The 18,855-nt window shown below is 35.1% G+C and overlaps 1 protein-coding gene across 7 annotated transcripts in view; it reads left to right on the forward strand.

Moving 5' to 3' along the window:
• PHKB (phosphorylase kinase regulatory subunit beta) overlaps positions 1–18,855 on the forward strand; it is a 193,668-nt gene that overhangs the window by 59,657 nt on the left and 115,156 nt on the right. For all 7 annotated transcript variants that reach the window (XM_067718117.1, XM_067718116.1, XM_067718115.1 and 4 more), the window contains 3 exons: positions 5,090–5,153; positions 16,387–16,482; positions 18,625–18,822. In XM_067718117.1, coding sequence (XP_067574218.1) covers positions 5,090–5,153; positions 16,387–16,482; positions 18,625–18,822 — 358 coding nt within the window. The remainder of the gene's footprint in view (positions 1–5,089; positions 5,154–16,386; positions 16,483–18,624; positions 18,823–18,855) is intronic.

The following is an 18,855-nucleotide window of genomic DNA, read 5'->3' on the forward strand; positions in this document are numbered from 1 at the left end:
TCTATCTATCTATCTAGCATTTCCTTTCTATTTTGAGAACTTACTTTAGTCAAACTTTTAGGGTAGATCTGCTTGTGACAGATCTCTTATTTTTCCTTCATCTGAGAATGCCTTGCTTAAATAAATAGAATATATTTATTGGTATAAGGTTCTAGGTTGACAATTCTTTTCTTTCAATGCTTAAAAACTCTTGGGTCACATCCTTTTAGCTTTCATGGTTTCCTATAAGTAAGTCACTGTTATTTAATTGCTTTTCCCCTGTAGGTAAATTGTTTTCTCTGGCTACTTTCAAGATTTTTCTTTGTCTTTAGTTTTCAGAAGTTATGATGTGTTCTAGAATGGATATTTTTATTTTATTCTGTTTGAGTCTCACTCAGCTTTTTGTCTCTTGCTAATTGGGAAAATTTCTGCCATTGTTTCAAGTGCTTTTTTTTTTTTTTTTTTTAACTCTGTCCTTTCTCTCCTCTCCTTCAGGAAGTCCAATGACATGAATGTTAAATCTTTGTTAAAGTCCCACAGGTCCCTGAGGTTCTCTTCGTTTGTTTCTTTTAAGTCTAGTTTCTCTCTTTTGTTCAGATTTGATTATTTCTATTGTTTTATCTTCCAGTTTAGCTATTCTTTCTTCTGTCTCCTTCATCCTGTTCACTGAGCTTTTGATTATTGTATTTTTCAGTTTAAAAAATTTGCTGTGACTTTCTGTTTCTTAGCTGAGACTTTCTCTTTTCATTTGTTTCAGTCATATTCACAATTGCTCACTGAAGCCTTTTTGTCATGGCTGCTTTAAAATCTTAGATAATTCTCACATCTCTTTTGTCTCAGTGTTTCTATCTATCGATTGCCCTTTTTTATTCAGTTTGAGATAGTCCTGTTTCTAGATATGATGAGTGGTTTTTTAAATTATTATTATTGAGACATGGATTTGGGGGGTATTATAAGACCCTGGGGACTTTACTTTTTTATTTTAGCTGTATTTTTTGCCACCACTCTGGCAGGGGAAGCGGGTAGGCACATCACCCCATTACTGCCAGGTGAGAATGTAAGGCCAGGTTTTTTTTTTGTTGACACCCAAGATGGAGACTCTTCATTACTGCTGGGTCTGGGTTGTTATGTCTAGCTCCCCAGTAGGCTTCCATTAATACCTCCCTGGCTGGGAACGATGGAAGTACCTCATTACTGATTTCCAGTTGACCTCCACTTACATGACAGGGAAAGGGTGTGGCCGCTTTACAGCTGGGCATTAGTGAAAGTTTTAATTCTCCACTGGACATCCTCTGGCACCATCCCAAGAGGAAGGGGAGATTCACCTAATTACTGATGGGTGGGAATGAAAGTTTAGGCACCCTATGTGATCTCCACTGACACTGAGGTGTGAGAGGGGAGACTTTTGTCATCCATCAGGAATGAAAGTCTTGACTTCCTCCTTGGATTTTTCTGACACCACCACAACTGAGGTGGTTGGATGTTGGATGCAGTTCCTCATTATAGACTCAGGAGCATAGAAGTCTAAATTTCCCACTCAGCATTTACAGGGGTGGGTGGGAGTAGGGTCACAGTTTTTTTGAGTGGTTATTGTCTAAAAGTTTTCTATTTTGCTAGGCTGCCCTTTTCCTGGTCCATTGGCTTTTGTTGGGGATTTTTTGTATGCACCTACCTACATTTCCTAGTTGTTGGTTTCTTCAGCTCTAAGTCTGGTATATATGAGGCAAAAAGGGTACTCAGGAGACTCACCATAGTGCTGTTCTTAGAATCCTGAGGTTCCTAGGCAGTCTGCCTTCTTTCCATTTTTCTGAGCCTTTTTATCTTTGTTTATGCAATGTCCAGGGTTTTTCATGGTACTTAGATGAATAAGGAAAATTATGTCAACTCCACCTTCCGTTCATGTATTTCATTTAATTTTTTCAGTCTTTTGTTCCTTTTTATTGACAAGTAGTATCCCATTGTACAGATAAATCACAGTTTGGTTTATCCATTTTCTGTTGATAGGAATTTGGGTTGTTGACAGTTTGGGGCTATTAAAAATAAACCTGTCCTGACTATTTGGATCCAGATCTTTTTGTTAACATATATTTTTATATCTCTTGGAAAATACCTGAGTAGAATTCCTGAGTTATATAATAAGTGTTTTAACTTTTTAAGAAACTGCCAAACTGTTTTTTGAAAGGAATTTACCATTTTTCATTCCTACCAATAATGTATGGTAGGAATTTCAATTGCTCCACATCTTTGTCTACACTTGGTATTGTTAGTATTTTTATTTTTAATCATTCTTATGAGTATGTGGTCATTTTAATTTGTATTTTCCTGTTGACTAATTTTATTGAGCATCTTTTCATGTGGCATTTATGTATCTTCATGTATCTTCATATATCTTCATTTTGAAGTGTCTGTTCAAGTCCTTTTCTCACTTTGAAAATGGGTTGTTTGTATTCTTACTGAGTTTTAAGAGTTCTTTGTGTATTCTGGATACAAGTCTTTTGTAAGATATGTGTTTTACAAATATTTTCTTCTAGAGCGTAACTTGCCTTTTCATTTTATTAATGGTATCTTTTGAATATCAGAGATATTAATTCTGATGAAATCTAATTTATCAGAATTTTTTATGGTTAGTGTTTTATGTGTCTAAGAAATTTTTGCCACTTCAAAATTGAGAAGATTTTTTCCTAGGTTTTGTTCTGAAAGATTTATAGTTTTAGCTTTTACATTTAAGTCATGATCTATTTCAAATTAGCTTTAGTGTACAGTGTGAGGCAAAGATTGAGGTTCATTTTTTTTTCCATGTGGATATTTCATTATTCCAACACCATTAAAGACTATTCTTTCCCCATTGAATTACCTGGCTCTTTGATCATATACATATGGGTTTATTTCTAGACTATTTTATTGATTTATATGTCTGCCCTGACCCATACTATACTGTACTGATAATTGTTGCTTTATGGTAAGTCATGAAATCAAGTAGTCCTTCAGCTTTTTTTTTTTTTTTAAGGAATAAATAGCTTTATTTAAAACCAAGAAGAACTGCTCTACGCTACCACAGATTCTTCTCATCTTTTCAGAAATTTCTTCTTTTGCCTTCATAGTCATGGAGCTCTTCTGCCTCCGAAGTAGTCCTTCAATTTTGCTCTCCTTTAAAAAAACTTTGTTACTAACCCAGGACTTTACATTTTCACATACATTTTAGAATTAGCTAGTCAATTTCTACAAAAATGCCTGTTGATATTTTGATTGGGATTGCATTGAATCTATAGATCATTTTGGAGAGAACTGACATCTTAATGATCTTCAGTTTTCCAATCTGTGAACATGGGATAGCTCTTTATTTATTTAGGTCTTCCTTAATTTTTTCAGAAATGTTTTTCAGTGTTCAGGTCTTGCATATATTTTGTTAAGTTTATGATAAAATATTTCATGTGATAGTAAGTGGTATTTATTTTTAACTTTAAATTTCCAGATGTCCATGGCTAGTTTGTAGAAATAAAATTGATTTTGATAGTGATCTTGTCTCCTGGGGCCTTGCCAGATGTCCTTAATAGCTCCAGTAGCACATTTTTGTAGATTCTTTAGGATTTTCTATATCTGTGATCATATTGGCTATGAGTAAAATCTTATAGTATGAGTCACTCACCTTTGTGCTTTCACTTTTGTAATAAAAACAAAAAAATCTGTTCCTTTTCTTAGCTCATCTTTGAGGTCCTGGATTTCACTTTATTCCTATAAACTGCATTGCTTTATCAATTCCAAGGTATTTTAAAACTTAAAGTAGGCATCTGAGAGTTAATGTGTCAAAAGTTTCTCAGGTATGCAAATTAGGACATTGAATTATAAGTTTTTGTTTTCTTCTCTTTATCTTCCACCTGATCACTATCTCCATACATTAATTATCCTTTTTTAAAATTGAAGTATAGTTGATGTACAACATTATATAAGTTGCAGGTGTACGACATAGTGATTCACAATTTTTAAAGGTTCTGTTTCATTTAAAGTTATAAAATAATGGGTATATTCCTTCCCATTCATGTATTTTAAAATGTTTCCCACCTATTTACTATCCTATAGTAAAATTAATGCTTACTTGTTTAACATTTCATGTAAAACAACCCATAGAAAATATAGATTGTGATGACATAAATAGCTTAGAACAGTGGTTCTCAAATTTAAAGTCCATTCGAGCACGTGGAGGGCTTGTTAACACCCCAGTCCCAGAGAGCAGTGAGAACTGGCAAGTTTCCAGGTAATGCTGCTGCTCTGGGAACCACACTTTGATAATCACTGCTTTAGAGAAATGATGACAGGTCATTAATTTTAAATGATTAATGGAATATGCAGTTTCTTTGAGAAAAAACAAAAAAATTGCAATAACTAAAATAAACTAGATATTAGATCTAAAATATTTAAAGGTTGATATTTATCAGATGACAGTGTCATATATTTTTAATGAAATTTGGGTCTTCCCATTTTCCAGCACTATTGTATGAGGCATTTGAGAGGCCAAAGGGGTACACATTTTATTTCAAAGAGAAGAATATAGCAAAAAATGAGAAGTATGATGATCATTTGCTCTGTGAGCATAAAATAATGCCTATTTTATTGGACCCTAAGCAAAGAGTATTTGAATGGGTATATTAAACTACACTCTGTGGTAAGTGTATGGCATGCAAAATCTTTTCTAGGGCTCCGAACTGACATCAGAAAAGCTCTGTTAGTTGATCAGAGCTAATGATGCCCACCCTGGTGTTGCTGTGCACATGTCATCATAGTACACCTTCCTCTAAACTTAATCTTTTTTTTTTTTCCTTGAGTTAGTGAATATAAATGATACTGGAGTTAAGACTACTCCCATCAATAGTATGACCATTTGTCTAGATCAAAGTGAACTTAGAAATATTTTTCCCTGAAGGTCACTAACTATAAGAAAGGAAAACTAAAATAGTGAAATGTCAGACTAAAGTTTCTTAGACATCATTCTTCTTAGGGAAGATGTTATATAAGTGTTAATAAAGAAACTTGCCTATGAATATTCACCAGATAATGGTTCTTATTTTGTAGCCAGATGCATCAGAGTTATAAAGTATTTCCTTTTCTCTTGCAGCTCTGTTGGCTTAGCAAAAGCAGCTCTAGAAGCAATTAATGGATTCAACCTCTTTGGCAACCAGGTAAAAAAACAGCAATAGCAACAACAGACTTTGATTATTTTTTTGAATTGCATGTTTAATTAATTTGGCCATTTATTAACCAAGTCATTCATTATGATCAGAGAATGTCTGTAATTTATGTAGCAGCCCATGGTTGAACAACCTTTCCTTTGAATATGGTTTGCTGCTTAAATTTTAGGTTTCTAACTAAAAAAAGATTGCTTAATTTAAGAAACCCTCTTCATTAAGAATTCTCATTTTCTTTCTTCAGTAACTTTTCCCTCTAGTCTTTTTCTTTTTCTTTTTTTTTTAGATTCCATATATATGTGCTAACGTATGGTATTTGTTTTTCTCCTTCTGACTTACGTCACTCTGGTGTCACATGATACCTCATTGTAGTTTTGATTTACATTTCTCTAATGACTACTGATGCTGAGCATTCTTTCATGTGTTTGTTGGCAACTTGTATATCTTCTTTGGAGAAATGTCGATTTAGGTCTTCTGCCCATTTTTGGATTGAGTTGTTTGTTTTTTTGATATTAAGCTGCATGAGCTGCTTGTAAATTTTGTAGATTAATCCTTTGTCAGTTGCTTCATTTGCAAATATTTTCTCCCATGCTGAGGGTTGTCTTTTCGTCTTGTTTATGGTTTCCTTTGCTGTGCAAAAGCTTTTAAGTTTCATTAGGTCCCATTTGTTTATTTTTTTTTTATGTGCATTTCTCTAGGAGGTGGGTCAAAAAGGATCTTGCTGTGATTTATGTCATAGAGTGTTCTGCCTATGTTTTCCTCTAAGTTTTATAGTGCCTGGCCTTACATTTAGGTCTTTAATCCATTTTGAGCTTATTTTTGTGTATGGTGTTAGGGAGTGATCTAATCTCATACTTTTAGATATAGCTGTCCAGTTTTCCCAGCACCACTTATTGAAGAGGCTGTCTTTTCTCCCTTGTATATTCTTGCCTCCTTTATCAAAGATAAGGTGACCATATGTGCATGGGTTTATCTCTGGGCTTTCTGTCCTGTTCCATTGATCTATATTTCCGTTTTTGTGCCAGTACCATGCTGTCTTGATTACTGTAGCTTTGTAGTATAGTGTGAAGTCAGGGAGCCTGATTCCTCCAGCTCCATTTTTCTTTCTCAAGATTGCTTTGACTATTTGGGGTCTTTTGTGTTTCCATTACAAATTGTGAAATTTTTTGTTCTAGTTCTGTGAAAAATGCCAGTGGTAGCTTGATAGGGATTGCATTGAATCTGTAGATTGCTTTGGGTAGTAGAGTCATTTTCACAATGTTGATTCTTCCAATGCAAGAACATGGTATATCTCTCCATCTGTTTTTTATCATCTTTAATTTCTTTCATCAGTGTCTTATAGTTTTCTGCATACAGGTCTTTTGTCTCTTTAGGTAGGTTTATTCCTAGGTATTTTATTCTTTTTGTTGCAGTGGTAAATGGGAGTGTTTCCTTAATTTCACTTTTAGATTTTTCATTATTAGTGTATAGGAATGCCAGAGATTTCTGTGCATTAATTTTGTATCCTGCTACTTTACCAAACTCATTGATTAGCTCTAGTAATTTTCTGGTAGCATCTTTAGGATTCTGTATGTATAGTATCATGTCATCTGCAAAGAGTGACAGCTTTACTTCTTGTTTTCCAATTTGGATTCCTTTTATTTCTTTTTCTTCTCTGATTGCTGTGGCTAAAACTTCCAAAACTATGTGGAATAATAATGGTGAGAGTGGGCAACTTGTCTTGTTCCTGATCTTAGTGGAGATGGTTTCAGTTTTTCACCATTGAGAGCGATGTTGGCTGTGTGTTTGTCATATATAGCTTTTATTATGTCGAGGTAAGTTCTCTCTATGCCTACTTTCTGGAGGGTTTTTCTCGTAAATGGGTGTTGAATTTTGTCAAAAGCTTTTTCTGCATCTATTGAGCTGATAATATGGTTTTTATCCTTCTGTTTGTTAATATCGTGTATCACATTGATTGATTTGCATATATTGAAGAATCCTTGCATTCCTGGAATAAAACCCACTTGATCATGGTGTATGATCCTTTTAATGTGCTGTTGGATTCTGATGCTAATATTTTGTTGAGGATTTTTGCATCTGTGTTCATCAGTGATATTGGCCTGTAGTTTTCTTTCTTTGTGACATCTTTGTCTGGTTTTGGTATCAGGGTGATGGTGGCCTCGTAGAATGAGTTTGGGAGTGTTCCTTCCTCTGCTATTTTTTGGAAGAGTTTGAGAAGCATTTCCTCTAGTCTTTTGTTCAGCTTTCACATTTTAAAATACTCCTGGCATTATATACCATATATTTTCCATGTCAGTTCCCTCGTTGGTTTCAATTTAATGTATATCGATGTATATGTCATGCAAAGGGGAACTTGCTTAACATGTGAAGCCAAAGAATTGGAAATCGTGATCCTAGCTTAACCCTCAACTGGTTGTAATCATATGTCTAAATCTCATTTTCTTTGGGATAAAAGGGAAACCCTTAGGGTTGCCTTAAATTTTTAAAAGATCTTTGACCAATTTCTGCCCCTAATCAGGTGACCATGGATTGAGTTGTCAGTGGAAGGAATAATATGCAGCAATACAGGTTACCTCTCTGGATCAAGAAGTAAACTAATTTTTTTAGCAATTTTTGTAAAGATTCCAAAGATGAGGCGGCAAAGGAGGTGTTCAACTAATACTATAATTAACCTTAAGCTATTAAAATGCTAATTAAGTCAGTGAAGATACATTTTAGGAACTTATGCAGACATGTAAAATATGATATGGATTTTGTTATGGCAATTATAATATTGATACTATGTACCTCAAGTATTGCATTTAGGAAAGTTTCATGTTGGAGCATGGTGACACAACTGCCTCTCTTCCTCTCCCTACATATGTAAACTCTCTTCTCACTTCAACTTCCTCTGGAGGAAGGATTCTGGTTAAATCCAGGAAATGAAGGCTTAAGAACGACCACAGACGTGAAAGGATTGGGAAGAGGGGAGCAGCACCTCATTCTGGGTGCCCAAGAGGAGACTCTAAATCACCCACTTCCCACACTCTTTTTCTCTCAAGACCTCTGGCTGGAGAAATTGAGGAATCAGATCTCATGGGGGTTTGGGGGTATATGAACTTGTTGAAAATCATGAGAATTAATATGTTTCTCCTGGAGATTCTTGGTGTCTCTGGCTCTGATCCCTTGGCTTGTACCAACATTTCTGTCTCTCTGAAGAGTCAACATACTCATGGAAATCCTACATGTATCCTTCAATACTTTTCATTTCCTTTTCCCCCCTGCCTCACTCTCAATACATTCATTTAAATATGTGTGTATGTATGAATATGTGTGTGTATGAGTATATAAATATTTACAGAATATGTGTATATATATATTAGATAAGGAAGGAAGAAAGGAGTGTGTGAGTGGGAGTGTAATCTGCCATAAAAGAATGCCATTGTATTCAGTGTCACGAGGTAGAATCACTGCATACTCTGTACTCCTACCAGTGAATTTGTGACTTTGGCTAGGTATTTACCTAAGTCTCAGCTTCCTCATTTAAACAAATAGAGATATTGACACTAGGACCTAACTCAGAAGGTAGTCATGCAAATAAAAAACTTAGCATAGTGCTTGGCAAAGATTAAACCCTCAATAAGTGATACCTCATGTTATTACTAGTGAAGTGCTGGTAATACTAAGAAAGGGTAATAAAGCCATTGGACTCCAAAACTTCTCAGGGGTATATCAAGGAGACTTAGAAGAGTCACAGACTAAACTAGTAGTGTTACAACAGCAGTGTGGCAAGATGCAGGTCTTGCTCTTCTGCCTTACATGGTAACCAAGTAGTGAGATGAATGGAATTGCATGTCTAGGTCAGCTATTACAAAGTAGTGGTCAGCTCTTTTTTTTTTTGCAATCATGCCATCTCCTTTGATGTACCTGAGTCTTAGTGTATACTGTTTACATATCTAGTATGCATCCTCTCTACCTACATATATACCCACAAACATTAATGGTACCTTTCTTAACTACCTATATTTCAGGGCTCTGCCTTCAGCCTACTTTTCCCAGGAAGCTTCTGTAGATTTGTTAGCCATAATTCTAAAAGTACTGAATTGCTTTACTATGCATTCTGATTCTGAGTTGTAAATATACTGCTGGTATTGTTCCCCAGCCATAAATTCTCAATCTTGGCTGCACGTTAGATTTGAGGAATTTAAAAAACAGTACTGATGGCTGGGCTCTACCCCTAGAGATTCTGACTTAATTGTCTAGAGGGAGGCTGTGGTGTTGAGATTTTTCTAAACTGCCTGGGAATTCTAATGTGCAGCCAAGGATGAGAACAACTGCTCTCAGCAGAGTTAACATTTGACCTTGTTTAGTTCATGTCTGTTTCCAGCAGAGCTGTGCACCAAATGTTTGCTGACTTGACTGTTTCTTGATTATTTCAGGTAGAAATATAGACAAATAAGGTCTTATTCCTTTAGCCACACAGATGTCACATTTGCAAGTAGGGCCTCTCCATCTTCCAATTTTTTTGGTAATATCAGAGTATCCTAGTTTTACAAATTCCCTTTTATCTTTGTTTCTGATGTGGAGAATTACAGAAACCTGACTTTGAAAATGTTAAAATTCCCACCTCTACAGCAGTTCACTTAAAAATGTACTTGCTAAACAATAGCACATTTAAAAGTGCATGTGATGTTTTTAGTGTTTAATCATTTTATAATATCACTCCCTGTACTTAAAAGATCTGTGGTCTAATTAAAAGTCAGTGGCCAGGGACTTCCCTGGTGGCACAGTGGTTAAGAATCCGCCTGCCAATGCAGGGGACACGGGTTCGAGCCCAGGTCCGGGAAGATCCCACGTGCCGCGGAGCAACTAAGCCCAAACGCCACAACTGCTGAGCCTGTGCTTTAGAGCTCGCGAGCCACAACTACTGAAGCCAGCACACTAGGGCCTGTGCTCCACAACAAGAGAAGCCACCACAATGAGAAGCCCGTGCACCGCAACAAACAGTAGCCCCCACTCACTGCAACTAGAGAAAGCCTGAGCGCAGCAACGAAGACCCAATGCAGCCAAAAAAAAAAAAAAAACAAAGAAAGAAAAAGTCAGTGGTGGGAAAAAGAACTGAGATAAAGAAAGGTTTTTTTTTCAAGTGAAGACCTAAAGAAGCATACTCAAGACTTGAGGGATTTCAGGTCTAATGAGTATTCTCAATTATTTCTGAAGACTATTGATACAGTGTTTTGGAAGACCTGATCATGTATCTTTAACTTAATTAATTTAGAGCTTCAAAAAAAAGTACATCTGGGGTTGGTGGCAACTCAGAGAGTCATAGATCTTTAGGGCTGGAAGGGCCCTTCTCTCAAAATGAATAGAGTTGAGGTGGATTCTCACAGGTCACATAACAGAGAGGCAGAACCAGAAATTAAACCAAAGCCACTTGGTAATGAATCTGGAATATAAGATATTAGTACAGGAAATCTTGGATCTTAAATGCTTTCTATCTTTAGTGGTAAAAGCTATGTATTATCTTTGAAAACTCTTAAGCCATTTTCTTCTTTTTTAAATTAAATTTAATTTAGTTTAATTTTTTATTGAGATGTCATTGACATATAACATTATATTAGTTTCACTAATATAATGCCCACTCTTGCCACTTTTATTCAACATAGTATTAGCCAGTCTTAGCCAGATAGGAAGTCTTAGCCAGATAAATTAGGTAAGAAAAAGAAACAAAAGGCATCCAAAATTAGAAAGGAAGAAGTAAAATTGTCATGATTTGCATATGGCATGAATATGCATATTATATATAGAAAACCCTAAACATCAGAAAACTGTTAAAGAGCTAATAAGCAAATTCAGTAAAGTTGCAGGATACAAATCAATACACAAAAATCTGTTGCATTTCTATACACTAATAATGAGCTATCAAAGAGAAATTAAGAATACAATCCCATTTACAATTGCATCAAAAAGAACAAGATACCTAGGAATAAATTTAATCAAAGAGGTGAAAGACCTGCACACTAAAAACTAAAAGAAATTGATGAGAGAAATTGAAGACACAAATAAATGGAAAAATGTTTCATGCTCATGAGTTGGAAGAATTAATGTTGTTGAAATGTCCATAATACTGAAAAAAATATACAGATTCATTGCTGCATTATTTATAATAGCCATAATATGGAAACAACCTAAGTATCCATTAATGGAGGAATGGATAAAGAAATTGTGGTGTGTGCATACATACAATGGAATATTATTCAGTCATAAAAAGGAGTGACATTTGTGACAACATAGATGGACCTTAAGGGCATTATGCTAGGTGCTAAGTGAAATATGCTAAGTGAAATAAGACAGAGAAAGACAAATACTGTACGATCTCTCTTATATGTGGAATCTTTAAAAAAAATCAAAACCTCAGATACAGGGAACAGATTGGTGGTTGCCTGAGGCGGGATGTGGGAGGTAGCGGAAATGGGTGAATTGATCTGTTTTGTTTTAAAAAAGAAACATTGTATATAATTCTTTTCAGTGAATATCACAAGTTAAAAATTTGTCTTAGTTTGAGTGATCCATGCGTATTAAAGTTAAAATTTATAGGCATGTTTTTGTTATTTTTACTTAAAAGAAACAACATTGTATTAGTTTTAGGTATACAACATAATGATTTGATATTTGTATATATTATGAAGAGATCACCACAGTAAGTCTAGTTAACAACTACTACCACACATAGTTACAACTTTTTTTCTTAAGACCTACTCTCTTAACAACTTTTCAAAGGTATGCTATACATTACATCCCTGGGACTTACTGGAAGTTTGTACCTTTTGACCACACCATTTTCTTCTTAATTATTGATCTTTCTGAAAGAGGTTTCCACTTGTTGAACTTTTGCCCTTTTTGTGCTTTGGTGTATAAGACAAAAGTTAATTTTTATTTTTATGGGAAGTTGTTGTGTGGAATAAGCCTTTAGCTTTGGTTATTATGTGTTCCTATACTTTCTTTCCTATTTTTTTAAATTGTTAGACTTGCCTTATTATTAAAGAAAAAGGACTCATCATTTAAATCTTCACTCCGAAACTATTTTCAAAACATATTTTTGTTTGGGAGAAAATATCTAAGAAGAAAATTTGATCAAGTGGCTTAATTTTTTAAATAAATTTATAATAAAGTCTAATTTGGAGCACTTAGAAACATACTCATATAATCCTTAATATGAGAATCACTTATTTCATAATGGTTTCAAATATTTTCTCTGTGTGTGTGTATATATATATATATCTGTGTGTGTGTGTGTCTGTATGTGTGTGTATGACAATACTCGACAATATATGTAGTGATTTATAAATATATATAGTGATATAAAAATATTTGATAATACTTAAATAAATCATAATTTATAGTTAGCACATGTCACAGACATCAGCAACAGTTTTGTGATTCCTGGGTCTGAGTCTCAGCTCTATTCTTCTAAAACTCTGAGAATTAACACTCAGGTTCATCTCTCTCTGTAGTTTGAAACCCCTTTAACAATATGTGAGTAGGAATTCCTCTAGTGAGGGCTACTGGAAGCTGCTGTTGGGTCAGTAAGTAAAAGTTGGCTATTTACAGGCCACCGCCACTACAGCCGTGGTGTAGAGGGGTAATTCCCACCAGCAAGTATCGTTTCTGCAGAATATGTCTCTAGGCTTGCTCACAGAGCTATAGGACAGCCTAATGCTGGACCAGGTAAGAAAGTGTCCTGATCATGGTGCTGTTTTTTTGTTTCCAGAAGAACAGAAAAGGTCATGTATAGTATTGACACAATAGATATACTGATCCGTTTCATCTTGTTTTATTCTTTGATGCTAGATGAGGGTAGTAAGCCCATTAGCTCAGGTTCAGAGAAAAGTCTAAAGAGGAAAAGAAAGGCCTGGGCAATCCTTCAAATCATTTCGCTTTGAATTGAGACTAAAGAGATCGTCTTACGGTCATGTTACCTACCAGGGTTCTTGGCCTCCTTAATCAATAGGAATTGATCAGAGGCCAGACAAGAAATTCAAGCAAGGTTTTATTGGGGTCCCTGCTGCACCAGGAGGGACAGAGAACAAGTAACAGGTTCCCTTGCTCACTCGCTTGCTTGCTGGGTGGGGGGCGAACTGGTTCTTCATATGGGGTGAGGGTAGGGGTGCGTCCAGGGGTCAGGCCGGAGAGGTGCCTTAGGTGGTTTGCCCACCCCTTAGGTGGTGTCATGTGCAGGGGGCATGCGCAGTACCTTGCTTTTGCTTCCGGCTCTTCAAAAGTGGCTGTTGGGTTTTTGGTCTCTTTGTATCTTGTCCATAATTTGCCCAGCTGCGCATGCACAGTTATTTTTAGTCCTTTGTAGTTTCTTTGTATTTTGTTGCTCGAGGAGACATTTGTCCAGGTGCAAGCACTGCAGCTAAGGGTCCCAGGTCCCAGGTGCCAGCCTATCTGAGTCATAGATGTTACCCTTGGCCATAGATACCATCTCAAAAGTGTTTGTTATGGTCATGGAGGCCTGGGTAGATGGTTCAGTGCAGCTCTTCCCCTTCATTGGAACTCAAGTCAGGTTGAATCATCTTGTAATGTGTATACTAGAAAACAATTACAGAAACTCAGTTTGGGAGTAAAGTTTGAACTGTCAGTCTTATCTGTGCTCTTTAGATGGAGTCAGAATATTATGGCAGAGTTATGATAATTTCAGGAAATGAAAGATGAAAATAAAATATCCAAAGTTAATAAGATACTCTGGAGTGACATATACATATAAAACATCTTTCCATATTCCTGCCTTTAATTGGAGAAATCAAGATACTAACAAATGAGCTGAGGCCAGAATCTAAAAGGTGATGACTAGAAAAATTTCTCATATTACGCAGTGTTCAAAGCGATGCAGACATGTCTAGCTTCCTTTGAAATTTGCAAGCCTAAAATTAACGTGTTTCATAATTTAAAGTAGGTGATAATTAATTCCATATGGAGGTCTCCTTGATGACGTTTTAAAAAATTTGCTTCTGAATAGGAATAGCTGCCCATGGCCTTGGGTGAATTTTATTCTTCTGTAAGTCCGGACCATATACCTAAAGCATGGTATATTTTTTAAGATGATAGTCAGACAATATAGTTTATTAGCTTTTGATCTTAGTGTTAAAATATGATAGCATTATGAGATTAATTTTTCCTTTTGTGCCTATTTCTTAGAGGCTGGCAGAGGAGGGGACCTCAATAAATACTTTGGTGAATCTTTATTTGTGGCTAGAAAATAGAAGTTAGCTGTTTATATGAAGCAAATAATGGCAAGAATTACCAAATTTGCCATTTCATTTCATTATTTATAAATTATCCTACTTAGATTGTTGTATCTTTTAAAAAATTAAATTCAAGGCAGACTGATTTGACATGTAATTAACTTTATTAATTTTCAGCCTAAGGGGTAAATTATAAGTCCTGTTATTTTCTGTATTCATTGGCTCCCAACATCACATACACATTCATTTCTTTGCTGTCTTGTTCCAACCACTCTACTTGCTCCCCCTTCCCCCAAAATTCAGATCCTATTTCTGGTCCTCACCTTCTCCATGAAGTACCGCAAGGTCCCTATTTTGTTTTCCTCCTGTTAACTTTAGAGGCTTATTATTATTCTTTCATCTAAACCACTCACCTGGTACATAGTCATATATTGCCACGTGCAGTCTTTTTGTTTTGTTTAATATTTATCTGATTTAGGACTGTATATCACCTGGGTCAGCTCCTTAAGAGGAGAGGTCATGTTCTGTCTTGTTTTACTCAAAGCAGAGGGCACATTACTCTGACATTGGCAGCTACTGCGTGAAAGTTTGTTGGGCTCAATTTTGTGAGTACAGATGAGAAGTAGGGACTTTCAAATAATAGAAAGACTGTTTAGAATTGATCTGGTTAAGAGACAGCCTCACTCATTCCTTGTTCACTTATTGTCAGAGTTAAAAGAAATTTAAGAAATAATATTATGAATGAGAAGTTCTATTTTATGAGCTAATATTCATGTATGAACATGGGTTAACAGGAAAAATATACAGAGTGAGTATGATGCTTGGATCTAGGGCCTAGTACTACTAGATTTTGAGTTTCAGTCAATGTATTTTATCTTCAGGGCAAATGCATCTTTGAAGTTGGTGAGAATTGGTATGAGATTTAGAAGGTAATGAAGCAACATAAAATTTGTGATGGTGTTCTTCCTTTCCCCATGTATTTTTCTGAGTATTCTCTTGTAATGGAAGTAGTCGTATTCCAATTTCATTCTTTGTGTTTTCAAAATATCTATCTCCCCAATAAAAGAACAAAACCATGTTTATTTAAAAACTATGCTATTGAAAATGGAAAGCACTAATGGCTAAATAGTATTGATAAATTTTTTAACTTGGTTAGCAGACCAATTATCATTTTTTGTTAACACTTTTTTTTAATTCAAGTTTTTGATTCTTACTTGAAAGATAATTTTTAGTGTGGGAAATTGCATAATATAGTGTTCAAGGTGTGGTCTTCTGTGTCAGACTTGATTTTGAACCCTTGCCTCTGTTATACTAAGATTTAGCATCGTTTTCTGTAAAATGGGTATAATAATATCTACATAAGGGGATTAAATGAGATAATCCATGTGAAGCATAAAACACAGTGCCTGACACATAATGAATATTAGCAAGTATTATGTACAGTACTATTATTTGAGATTCTCCTGTCTTCATATTTTAATCAAGTAGTTTTTATATCTGTAATTCTAGATATCTAAATTCATTTAGTTTGATCGTTCTTTATTAGGACTGTACAATTCAGATTTTGTGAATCCAAATTAGTTCTTATTTCTTTGTCAGAAGTATTAGCTAAATGATTTTTTACTTTTATTAAAATATCCTTTATTAGTTATCTTGTAATCTATATATTTTGATTTTTAAGAAAACTAAGGAGAAATTGGAAAAATGGAAAAATAACATTTATTTTTTATGATTATAAAATTAATATGTTTATTGCAAGAAATTTGAGAAATACTGAAAGTATTTAAAAAATTAAAATCTTCTGTAATGCCACTCTCAAATGCAACCAATGTTAATATTTTTGTGAAATTTTTTTGCTTGTCTTTTTTTAAAATTTTATTATTTTTGTAAATTGAGGTAACATTGATTTATAATGTGAAATTTATTTCAGTCAAATTGCCCAATGTTCTACAAGTTCTTTTATGTTAATCTAGGAAATTTTTCTTTCTCTCTCATTCCAGGGCTGTTCTTGGTCAGTTATATTTGTGGATCTCGATGCCCACAATCGCAACCGGCAAACTTTGTGCTCACTGTTACCCAGAGAATCAAGATCTCATGTGAGATATTTTTATAATAAATTAATATGAACTGTTGTTTATGATTGTTACATAGTTTTGTTTCTTTTTCCAAGAAAGTACTCTAAAGTGTTAAAAGTTGGCAGAAGAGATAAGAGAGAATGTTGCCGCTTACTGCTCTGGCCTGGGGAGGTCAATGTTTAGGAAGTGAACAGAGCTGTGGAGAAAGCTGCTTTGTCCTTTGAGTTTTCATAGAGCAGTACAGAACTAGATATATTTTTTTCTCTTTGGGGGAGTAGCAACATTATGCCAAAATTAATTTTTTTTGGTCATGCAATATTATATACAGTAAGTACCCTACACACGAACTTTCAAGTTGTGAACTTTTAAAGATGTGAATGTGCGTTCCCAGGTCCAATCACATAATTTAGTTCACGTGTCTGGCGTACATTGTCACGTGCGTGCATCCTCAACAAGTGGTTGTGCTTCTGTGTACTTTACTGTACAGTACTGTATAGAGTACAGTAGTACAGTGTCTTTATTTCAAGCCCAGGGTGTCTGGAAGCAAGCTTAAAAGCAGCAGTGATGTAGTTGGTACTGCTAAAAAGTGCCAAGCGATAATGATGGAAACAAAAGTGAAAATAATTGAGAGAGTGGAGTGACAAGAGGAAGAATAAGTAACTGAAGAACCGAAGAGATTCACGACACAGGAAATGGCAAGGGGATTTTCTTTGTTTGAGGAGGCACTGTTAGTTTTTGAGGCACAGGACCCAAATGTAGAATGGTTCATGAGTTGCAGCAGTCTTTCAGAATGCAGTCCCTTGCTACCGTGTCATCTATGACAAGAAAAAAAGAGCTACTACCCAGATATCACTGGACCGTTTTTTCAAGAGGGTAGATAGAATTTAATCCAGCAAAGAACCAGAACCTGTGAGTGCAATTGCAGCTTGCCCTCGGTCTCTTATTGCTGAGGATCCATTAACTCTACCATCTCCCACCTCCTCTCCCTCCTCTAGTCAGTAACTCTTCTTGTTCACTCGATGCCAGCCCCTGTATGCCAGCTGTTGTACTGTACTATTGTACTTTTCAAGGTACTATACTGTAAGATTAAAAATGTTTTCTTTATTTTTCATGTTCGTTTGTTTTTTATGTATTATTTGTGTGAAAAGTATTATCAACCTATTACAGTACAGTACTATATAGCGGATTGTGTTAGTTAGGTACCTAGGCTAACTTTGTTGGACTTACAAACAAATTGGACTTACAAACGTGCTCACAGAACAGAATTTGTTCATATGTAGGGGACTTACTGTATTAGAAATGTAGAAGAATATTTTTCATAATTTAAATTTCTTTTGAATAAAACTGCTTTCCTTATTTCTTTTCTCTCATTTGATTCACCCTTTTCTTTTGTCTGATAATCTCTTAAATGACTATGTAATACCTGATTGCAGATTTTTTGAGGGGTTATTTGTGGCTCTATTCTTAGAAAACACCCAAAATGGAACAATTTAATTATTTTAAAATAACTATTTTATAGAAGTAATACAAGATTATGATAAAAGACAAACAGAATCCACAAATAAGCAAATAATAAAAATATATCCACTCCTTATTCCACCATTCAGTTATAATCTTAGGGTGACATCATTTGGGTTTGTATGTTTCCATGTATTTTTATGTACACATATAATATTTTTATTTTACGAAACTGGAGGAATATTGTTCATAATGCTTGATAACCTGTTTCTTTGAATGGACATGTTTCCATATTAGTAAACATTTCTATAATATAAATTTTAATGGCTGCTGATTTACTCAGCTAATTGTTGGACCTTTAGGTTGTTTTCTGGTTTTCACTATTATAAACAAATTGTTATGACAGACTAGTTGTGATGACTAATTAGTGGTGTTAAATTTTTACACAGTGACTGAAATAACGTACTAAAGTTTGAGTCCAGTGTTGAACCTTGAAAATACTCCTTATCATTGAATGAAGTTTTATCTCCTCTGTAAGGTTCACTAAACCATGCCATATAAACATCTGTCTGTCCCTTGGAGCACAGCAGTCTCACTGTCAGTTAAATAACCTTAGTGGCTTTGCATCTCTGTGATTCTCTTTGGGCTGTGTTGATCATATGATTACAGACACTTACTTTCCCTTCTTTTTCTTATTGCCCCCAGAACACAGATGCTGCCCTGCTCCCCTGCATCAGTTATCCTGCATTTGCCTTGGATGATGAAGTTCTGTTTAACCAGACACTTGATAAAGTGGTTAGAAAATTAAAAGGAAAATATGGATTTAAGCGTTTCTTGAGAGATGGGTATAGAACATCATTGGAAGATCCTAAAAGACGCTACTACAGACCAGCTGAAATTAAGGTATTAAAAAATATCCCATGTCAGATAGCATAG

This window comes from Pseudorca crassidens, chromosome 20, assembly GCF_039906515.1.
Source record: "Pseudorca crassidens isolate mPseCra1 chromosome 20, mPseCra1.hap1, whole genome shotgun sequence".
NCBI lineage: Eukaryota > Metazoa > Chordata > Mammalia > Artiodactyla > Delphinidae > Pseudorca > Pseudorca crassidens.